The sequence below is a fragment of the Achroia grisella genome, unplaced genomic scaffold, assembly GCF_030625045.1.
Source record: "Achroia grisella isolate CSIRO2021 unplaced genomic scaffold, CSIRO_AGI_Agris_v1 utg1360, whole genome shotgun sequence".
Classification (NCBI taxonomy): domain Eukaryota; kingdom Metazoa; phylum Arthropoda; class Insecta; order Lepidoptera; family Pyralidae; genus Achroia; species Achroia grisella.
In genome coordinates this window covers 3,553,847-3,564,495 of record NW_026712626.1, presented here as the reverse complement: position 1 = coordinate 3,564,495, position 10,649 = coordinate 3,553,847, and the positions used below count along the sequence as shown (strand labels likewise).

The 10,649-nt window shown below is 35.2% G+C and overlaps 1 protein-coding gene across 1 annotated transcript in view; it reads right to left on the bottom strand.

Annotated features, from left to right (window-relative positions):
* Positions 1-404: 404 nt before the first annotated feature.
* LOC131855253 (mediator of RNA polymerase II transcription subunit 16) overlaps positions 405-10,649 on the bottom strand; it is a 37,400-nt gene continuing 27,155 nt past the window's right edge. The window contains exons 17-20 of the mRNA XM_059206496.1: positions 9,810-9,913; positions 1,345-1,445; positions 834-974; positions 405-458 (exon numbers count right to left, since the gene is read on the bottom strand). Of these exons, the coding sequence (XP_059062479.1) occupies positions 422-458; positions 834-974; positions 1,345-1,445; positions 9,810-9,913 (383 nt within the window). The 3' untranslated portion in view covers positions 405-421. The remainder of the gene's footprint in view (positions 459-833; positions 975-1,344; positions 1,446-9,809; positions 9,914-10,649) is intronic.

The window sequence follows — 10,649 nt, the reverse complement described above, 5'->3', positions numbered from 1 at the left end:
AAACATGTGTCAAATTCTATACATTGTACCTTAAAATAGTGATGTACATCACTTTCTCGATTTGGTTTCAAATCCTATCAATTTGTAGAATTTCCTTAACTAATAAACAGTGTACACCCAAAATATAAAGTAGATTTAAAGCGTTCAGCAGTTAATTACAGCAAGAAAGACTAAATTATAGCAAATTTCAGTGTTTAAAACACTGAATATTTATAATTTACGAAAAAAACAATTATAATTTGATAAAATTGGAATTATATGTGCGACATTAAAAAGTAAAATTAATATATGTAAGCAAATGACTTGTAAAAAGAACTAAAAAAATATTAACTATGATACAGGACATAATTAAAACAGCAGAATTAACTTAACATTATTATTTAATTATTTACAAAATACAAATACATCTTTATTCCTTATATTATACGTTAGAGAATAAAGTCCATTTTCCACCGCATCTGTAAACAAAACAGTAATTTAAATAAACATTATAATAAATATTGACCAGTAGTTTTCGGGCAGACTAAATGCCTCAATCTCACCTATCTCTCGCCAAACGGATTGCTTTTTAAGTCGAGTTTTAGTAAAAAAAGTGAGATAAGGCAGAAAAATAATTATGATACGAAAGTCTGTAGTACTTCACGCATTGCATGAAAGATATTACGAGAGTCACATGACGACTCGAAGAATAAAGAAAGTCATTTACAAAAAAAGGAAAAATTCAAAGGCAAATATAAGTAAACTAACTCGAGTACTGCCCGCTTACTCAGTAAGGGAACCGGGCTGAAGTAAATATGTCTAGAACTGTTATATTGTTAGTGGTAGGTAGTGACCTGCAGGCGGGTAAGAACCGGGCGTCGTAGGCTCGCTGCAGCGGGTGGCGCGCGGGCTGCGCCGCGGACAGCGCCCGCGCCCCGCACCGGCTGCAGCCGCGCCACCGCGCCGCCAGGCTGCCTCCGCCCAGGTACATGTACCTGTTGGGTTCACACCACTACACTATGACGGTGGAGTTGACATAACACTAAGTCTAATAGACCTACATGAATAAAGAAACACTATCTGCACGAATCTGTATAAGAATAATAACCCAGAACAAAATACAGCGCCGTCTAGACCCAAACTAAGCTAAATTTGTGTTATGGGTATCAGACAACTCATAAAGAAATACACAGATATTTTTATAGTAAATACACACATAATATACATAGAAAATACTCAGACCAATACAAATAATCATACTCATGAATAGAAATGTTTATACTGTGTAACGAATTGTTATCCGCGACTATCAGAACCATATTATATATAGAATCATTAATTTCTGTAATTAATGGATTAAAGAACCTAATAGAGTCCATATTTGTCGATGGTGTAGTGTCGCCTTGCGCATATGCGGGTGGTTCAGGTGTGTAGCGTAACGCCTCTGGTTCGACGCCATATTCTAACTGTAAAAATAAAACAATCGATTAAAAAAATGTAAGTGACAAGAAAATTATCAACTAAAATTGTCGCAAGTCCTACCAGACGTAAAGGTTTTCCATAACGCTTGCAGTATTTCCGCGCTGAAATGCTACAAAAATCTTTGAGTAACAATCGATATTTTTTTTTAAATCGAGCAATGTTACTTCACTAATTATACTAAAAAAAATGAAAAGTAATCAATTTTACGCGGCAATATTTCTAAAATCAAAATTTAATTATAAATACATATATATTTATTTAAATTTAGTGAAAAATGGTGTCCCAGATTCTAGATTTCTAACATCCAGTGGACCAACAGGTATAAATTATGTTTAGGTTATTTATTGTTTTGTTACAAAGAAACATTCCTGCATTAGTTAAATAAAACATGAGTTATTGAAGTCGCTGGCGGAAGACCCAAAAAAAACCAATTTTTATAAGTAAACTAAATTTAATTCTAAAAATTAATTATTACAATTATATAGGTGTCTTCGGATCGATGTGTGATCCGTAAGTGCAATTATATAAAATTAAAAATCAGGGAAATGGGTATTATTGCTGTGGGGACTAAAATGCTGATTCGACGCAGGTGGTTTTCTCGGTAGCGCACCTTCTTGCGTCATGCTTGGTGGTCCGATCCGATCGCCGTTGAGGATGTGTCGTAATACTTGCTAGGTATCTACTATAACACCTCCCCGTTCAGATTAGCAATTATTTTTGAAGCTTCAGCTGAGAGAATATTGCGGACTGTGGCATCTCGGTACTGGTACGGGTTTCAGTTTCAGGGGGCAGCTTTTCAGGTGTACCTTGATTAGTCTTATATTTCCATACTGTAATTATTATAAGACAGCCCAATATAATGATGTAAAGTGGAATCGTAGTATGAAATAGGAACGATTTTGAGGTTTGCTCGTGTGTAGGATGCTGCAAGATCACCTTGTGCTGAATTTCATGAAGTCTTGTAAGGTCTATTGATCTAAGATTTACATGAGGTATTTTATGGTCATGGAGTTGCATATTCTGGGAGAATTGCAGTATCTTCATAGGTTGTCCTTCCACTCTATTATTAATGTTAGTTATGGTGAATTCCGGGGTATAAAGAAAGCAGTTTACTGGGATTGTTGCGAGATAACTTCCATTCAGAATACTGTAAGTTTCTTTTCCACATAGTGTATGAATTGTAGTAGCATTGGGGAATGATATTATATAGTGTCTCTCATCTAGCTCTTCCATAGCCACTTTAGATAGGTTAACTGTTGCTACTTCGCAGACTGGGTCGATAGATTGCTTGAATATAAGATTCTGTATGCAGTCAGGATGCTGTCGAAGTTGATGATCCATCTTATCTCCGCAGACATACCAATTTTCATACTTCGGGCATTCTGCCTCTATATACACATAACCTTTCCTGTTAGTTGCAATCAATGGATAAGGAGGAATGAGGACCTGCTTATATTTATTGGGAGCTACAGACAACTTGTATAAATCGTAACTATCTGAGGAAAATATGGGTATTTTAAAACTAATAACTATCTGATTATCTGAATAATAGAAACCTGGCTTAATTATATCGTAGTATACCCTAAGTTCTAAGTTTAATATTCTATCCTTACCATAAATCTTAACTAACTTCTGGACCATTTTGTTTAAAGTATCGATTTTAATCATAGAATGATGCATAGAAGAAGCGCGAATGAAAGCTAATATATTTTCGATTCTAAATAGTTCATTTAATACGTCGTCTATATTTTCAGTTATAATTGCTAAGTATTGAGCGAATTTAGCGTATTTTATTAGGTCGTTATCTGAGTGAGCATCGTTATCGTATAACAGCTGCAAAGTCTCGTTAATTTTTACCTGATTTTCAACTAATTTATTAACTATATCCGTATGTTGAGCCATCCACTCCTTACTGAGGCTGATATGACTTTCAAGCTCATGATTTACTTTTATGTCATTACTTTGGAGAATTTTGATAGCATTGTCATACTTAATAGCGTCAGATTGATCTAGGTTTCCCGTGATACTTTTTATTATAGAGCCTATACCATCGACGAGACCTCTCCGTACACGCTTTGGCTGTAATGTATCTAACTGATCTTTAACCTTACATAATTTATTAGATAAATATTCTATTTGAAGTTCGTATAGTATGTATGTATCATTGGTTAACATAATTTTATAATCTAATAGCTGGTTCTGTACTAATTCTAACGTATTACTAATATTATCTAATTGTACGTGCTGTAGAAAGGTATGGTAATGGGTTATAAGCCTTGTTGTTCCAAGTCGGAATGGTAGCAGTCCAGGACCATCATCGAGACTCTCAAGTGTTATCTCCTGATTGATCTCTTGAGGAGTTATCAAAGGAGCAACCAGGATCAGAAGCACCCTGTAACAATTGGGCACTTTTAGGGGTTCTCTTTAATCTGCGTTTTGCGACGGGTCCCTTTTTCTTTGAGGTATATATATGTATAGGAAGATCGGCAAGAACTGTATCCTGACTATATCTAGGGGCTATTTTCTGACGGCTAGCTAATGGGTTACTAATATATACAGTTTGTTGAGGTTGATATTCAAATTCTGGCTCTCTATTTTTATTACGATTTTCCATTATACGGGTGCGGCTTTCCAGCGATGCCTCTCCTATTGTGTCGTAAACTAACTGCATTCTTTCTCTATGATTTTGTATATACTGTTGAAATAGGTGCCTACTTATATCCATGTCGAGAGGATCTCGGGGATCTAAATGGCCTGTTATAATATCATAGGGTCTGCATTTTGTAAAAGAATGTATCGAACTATTATAGGCTAAAATAGCATACGGAACTAGATTAACTACGTCCTCATCGTTATGTTTTAATTTGAGGATACGTAAATGTTCTAATAAAGTACTATGGAATCTCTCTACTATTCCATTATCATTTGGGGAATGCGGTAAAATCTTATGATGATTTATTTTATGCAAAACAGTAAATTCATTAAATAACATATTTGTAAATTCTGTGCCGTTATCAGATACTATCGATAACGGTAGACCATGGTGTGTGCAGAATTTTAAAAGGGCTTGTAATATACTAATAGCTGTGCTATCCCGTATGTGGTATGCCTGTGCATATTTAGAAAACACATCTACGATAGTTAAATATTTTTCATGATGTATGGTGAATAGGTCTATATGTACTACTTCAAAGGGCTTTGTAGCAGGTGGAACTATACGGAATTGTGGTCGTATAGGATTGCGATCGTATTTGGCTTGACCACAAATGGCACAATCATTAATTATTTTTGTTACTTGGTCCTTCATTTTAGGCCAGTAGTAACGTCTTGATAGAGCTAAGTAGCATTCATTAATGCCGCGGTGATTAGTTTTCCCTTCATGATAGTTTTTAATTATATCCTGTTGTCTTAAATATTCTTTTACATTCTCAACTTCAGACGTAGTCAATACAAGTTGCATCGCAGAGCTTTTAAACTTATTTTGAATAATTGGTACTATATCATACATTGCTAAACGTGGGTTAATGAATAGTGCGGTCTTAATTTTAGGATTAACATATTCTTTCATAATTTCTACGATATCGCTTTCTAAATTTGTCTCGGATACTTGAGCAGATATCCTTGTGTGTGTTTCAAAAGGCTTTGATGTGGTAGCACGCTTTCTGATGTCACTAACTACGGTAATAACGAGCTGTCTATGAAATTTATTCAGTGGTTGGTCAACTATTGGAATCTCTAATATTGGGTTTTCTCTACTAGTATGAGCGGATAGAGTGGATGAATTTGAAAGAGGGCGTTCAGATGGGTTGACAACCAGTGAATTAGCTTCCTCGTTGTGAATTTCAATACGAGAAAGGGCGTCGGCGTTAGTATTATTTCGCCCCTTTTTGTAAACTACTGAAAAATCGAACTCGGATAATTTTAGCTTCCAACGAATTATTCTCGAGTTCGGTTCCTTCAAACTCATTACCCATTGGAGGGGTTTATGGTCCGTGACAATTTTGAATTTACGACCAAATAGATACGGCCTAAAATATTTAGTCGCCCAGACAATAGCAAGAAGCTCCTTTTCAATCGTACTATAGTTGGCTTCACTGTCATTAAGGGTACGCGATGCAAAGCAAATGGGTTTGTCTGAACCTAATGTACCCTGGGACAATATCGCGCCTAAAGCTACATTAGATGCATCAGTCGTTAAAATGAAGTCTCTTGCAAAATCCGGGTACTGTAAAATCGGATCGTTAGTTAAGAGAGTTTTACACTTCTCGAAACAACTAACATATTCTGAATTAACTGTTACCTTCCTACCTTTTTTCAGACATGTCGTTAATGGTTTAGTAATAGTAGCGAAATCGGGAATAAACTTTCTGTAATATCCAACCAAACCAAGAAATTGTTTGATTTCTTTCGGTGTTTTTGGAAGAGGATAGTTCTGAATAGCTGTAATTTTGTCAGGGTTTGGTTTAATTCCATCCTTGGTGATTATATGCCCTAAGTAAGCGGTTTCAAGCTTGAGAAATTCGGATTTATCCATCTGGATTTTAAAATTCGATTCTCGTAGTTTTTGAAATACCTTCTCAAGATTGATCATGTGTTCCTGGAGAGAGGTGCTGAACACAATGATATCGTCTAAATATACTAAGCATACAACGTTTTGAAGGTCCTTAAGAACATTGTCCATTACCCGTTGGAAAGTAGATGGGGAATTTTTTAAACCCATGGGCATGCGTAAAAATTCATAATGTCCGTTCTCAACGTTGAATGCTGTTTTAGCAATATCACTGGGTTCCATCTCGACCTGATAAAACCCACTGGCAAGATCTAAAGTAGAGAAGTATTGACAGTTTCCGAGTTTATCTAGAACATCTGTAATATTAGGAATAGGGTACTTATCGTCATATGTTTTTTCGTTTAATTTTCTGAAGTCTACTACTAATCGCCATTTAGTTTTACCCGAAGCGTCAGCCTTTTTGGGTACGACCCAAATAGGTGAGCTCCATGCAGATTCTGATGGTTGGATAATACCCTGATCTAACATCTTGCCTATCTGATCTCTAACTTCATCCCTATGTACGTATGGGTACCGGTAATTCTTTCCGTGCACTGGTATTTCGTCCGTAGTCCTAATTTTATGTTTAACTTTATTCGTAAAAGTTAATGATTCTCCGTCAATATAAAACACATCCGCATATTTAGTACATAATGTTTCTAAGTTAGCGCGTTCCTCCGGATTTAAATGATCTGTGCGTAGTCGTGAGAGGACTTCTTGTACTCGCGAGGGTAACTGCTTAGTACGGAATGATTCCATGTTATATGTTTCAGCTTGAATAGCACGATCCATGGAAAATATTATATCATGATTTGTTGGGTTTGCAATTTCAACAAATCCGCGACTATTTTTTACTATAGTTACACAGTCACTAACGATACAATTAGAAAAAAATTGTTGCTTAATAAAAGCTTCACCGTCTTGTAAATTAATTGGAAGTCTTAGCAATTTCTTTGAATAAGCAGGAATAACATCCTCGTATAAATTAACGTTACAAGAATTATATAAATTAATGGGGATACTACTATTACGGGTTTTAAGTAATTTATTTTTAAGATCAATATTTGATTCTAGTTGTTCCAGTAAATCATATCCAATTAAACCATCAAAAGTTTTGTGAAATTTATAAATGAATAATTTCATTCCATCTGGCTCCCTAAACTCTTTAAAGTAAGGAATAGTAATAGAATAATTATGTCTAGACGTAGTATGGGCATTCGTTACTTCAAACGGTTCATAGTTTAAGTGAACATTATAGAAAAATCGGTCTACAGCTTCTGGAGATATGAATGATTGATTCGCTCCAGTGTCTATAAGGAATTTCATAGGTGGATTTGAAATTTGTATAAATGGTAATTGCCTTTGAGTGTGCATATTAATTTCTATTTTGATTTTTCTGATTTCCCCCGCTTGGGAAAATCCTGCTCCTCAATAGAACTTGTTGAAGGTTGAGGATCCGCAGGGTAAGTATGATCCTCATTCAAGTTATTAAAATCTTGGTCGTTATAATTAAAGTAATCCGTCTTATTTTCTAAATCATAATTATGTTCGAAATAATAGTTATCATAATCGTAGTATGGAGAAAAATCGGTATAGTAATAATAATCATTATAATTATAGTCAGAACATTCATTCATATTCATATCCCTAGTCTTAAAATAGTTCGATGGAGGCGGATTTCCATGTCTATGCCAATCATGTCCAGTTAATTGACCCTGTATAGGTCTTTCCCTAGCGACATAATGGCTTACACCACTCATGGGTTTAGGCCCTTGAGTTTGCGGAGCTTGCCTTGAAGGTAATTGAAATTTATTAAATTGAGGGTTATAATTTGGGGGTGTTGACCTAAATATCTGCTGTGTGCGTGAAGGTATACCTGGAGGTCTGTATTGTACAGGCTGGTTAGGCGGATAACTAGCTTTCCATGGTTGTTGCATGGGCGGTGATTGCCACTGATGCAAAAGAGGTGGTCGTACTAAGGAATTGATCGGCTTATAAATAGGCATAGTACTAGATGGTAAGGCCAAAGAAGACGGTTTAGGTAGTGGATTATGCATATGTGCCTTTTTATCATTATTTTCATTACGGCCTTGCAAATAAATGACGTTCAATTCCTCTTGTACAAACTCGAGAGCTTTCTCGACATTATCAGGACGCATGCAACGTATTCTAGAACCTAATGGCTCTTTTAAGCCTCGAACAAATGCATCTTTAGTTAGTTTCCTATATAAAATACGTTTCGCCTCGACAGTAGTGCTAATAGTTTCGTGCAAAGTCACATAAGTCATTATAGTGCTGAACATGTTAACGCAATGGTCATAAAATTCCTGTGGAGACCTATTTCCTTGTGTAGCTAACATAAGATCATTGTAAAGAGCGGTCTCGTCTCTTTGATCCGAAAAATTATTAATTAAATCTTTTTTAATGCTATCCCAATTCTCAGATAATCCGTTAGAATTTACTATGCGCGCGGCTGGTCCAGTTATTTTATTTAAAATAGCATTTACAATACATAAATTAACAAACTCGTTGCCAGGATTTTCCTTAATACAATACTCATTAACAAATTGGTCACAAAGACGGATAAATCTAGGTAAGACGTGAGGATTACCATCAAATTCTGGTACTAGGCGCATGGCCTTCAGAATATTATCTACGTCACCCATATTACTATATTCCGACTCCTCGGACACTGATTCTAAAGTTAAATCTCTATTTCTATCTAAATTGAGCCTACGGGATAGTCTATCGCGCGCAGGCCCTCTAGGGGTGATTTTCCTAGGGTGGAAAATGGTTGCAACTAAACTATATAACTATTCACTAAATTTTACACCTTGAGAGCAACTTTACAGGAAAAATGTATAGTGTACTCACATGCGCTGCATATTGGTAGTTCTAGGATCGATGTCTTGATTTCTCTTCCAGCCAGGAAACTTCAGGTTCTTCTTTCTGGATACTCGTGGACGCGAATCGCTCGCGACGACGATAGCGATCATAGACGACACGGTAATCGATGTGAGATATACCCTATTTCTATTCTCGATACGTCTCGAGTATCCTACCGACTGCGCCAGTTATTGAAGTCGCTGGCGGAAGACCCAAAAAAAACCAATTTTTATAAGTAAACTAAATTTAATTCTAAAAATTAATTATTACAATTATATAGGTGTCTTCGGATCGATGTGTGATCCGTAAGTGCAATTATATAAAATTAAAAATCAGGGAAATGGGTATTATTGCTGTGGGGACTAAAATGCTGATTCGACGCAGGTGGTTTTCTCGGTAGCGCACCTTCTTGCGTCATGCTTGGTGGTCCGATCCGATCGCCGTTGAGGATGTGTCGTAATACTTGCTAGGTATCTACTATAACACATGTTTTCTCATAATAGTTATAAATAAATTCACGCATTCTATTGTATTTTGAGTTGTGAAATATATTATTTCAATTGTTTGTATGTTTCTACCAAAAGTTTTGCTATTCGTAATTTTTTTTTGTACCTCAATTATCTAGTATTAGTAATTGGTGAATAATTAACTTACCTTTGTATTACTTTATCTCTCCAACTAATTTCTTTCGACAAGCGTCTCATTAAAGTAAGATGTTTAGAAATCTCACACATTATTGGCTAAAAGATGCTATACATTGTCCTTTAGTCAAACTAAACAATACCATATAAGAGTGATATTTAAAATGCCAAATAAAAACTTAGGTCTTCGGAATAATCATTCACAAACAACATTCACTAAAAAAAAATTATGTCATGTTAGAGACAAATCAAATCAGTGATGAAATACTTACATAGAAAGGCCAGGGTCGGAGATGAGGTGCAGACACTGTACACCTCGGGAGTGACTCCCACACCCGTGGAGACGGAATCTGCGCTGCCAACGCTGCACACTCCTCTATATATACATAATTAAGACAGTTAGATTATTAAATAGTTTCTCTTTATTTTGTCAAGGACACTATTCACGCGGACATAGTCGCAGGCACAGCTATAGTCTGTTTTTTAATCCCAGAGACAAATTTCACATTATATATGTGGCAACACATGACAACTATTTAAAAAATGCAAAAACCTGGAAATGTTTTGCATTTTTAAATAGGGTTGTGGCAGTATCGGAAATTAATATTAATTACCCATTTTTATAGGTTACTCAGAAATAATATGTGAGTGTTTATATAAAACACACAAACACAAAACTAATAAAGTATAAGTATTAATAAATATTATGGTTGTTGTATCAGAATAGATTTTTTATTTTTCACTATAATAAAGACTACACTACACTACTACCTTGTTTAAAATATTTAGCTGTTTGAAAAAAAAAACTGAATGGTTTGTAGCTTAATACTGTAAAAATTAAAATTTGTATGTAAACCACAAAAATATATTTTTATGTTGTATAATACAACGAAAGTAATGGAAACACTAGTATATGTATGCAAATTTTGAAAATCTTTTCTGGAAATGTCATTTAAATCTTTAAAACTGATATGATAAAATAAAAGTTTCCGATTAAACAAATCGGTATCGCAGGTACACCACTACCCCGCTATAGGTGGTAACATTATTTGAAAATTTGACATTTGTACCTGCCAATTTAGTATGGGAGATATTACCACTATATATAAAAA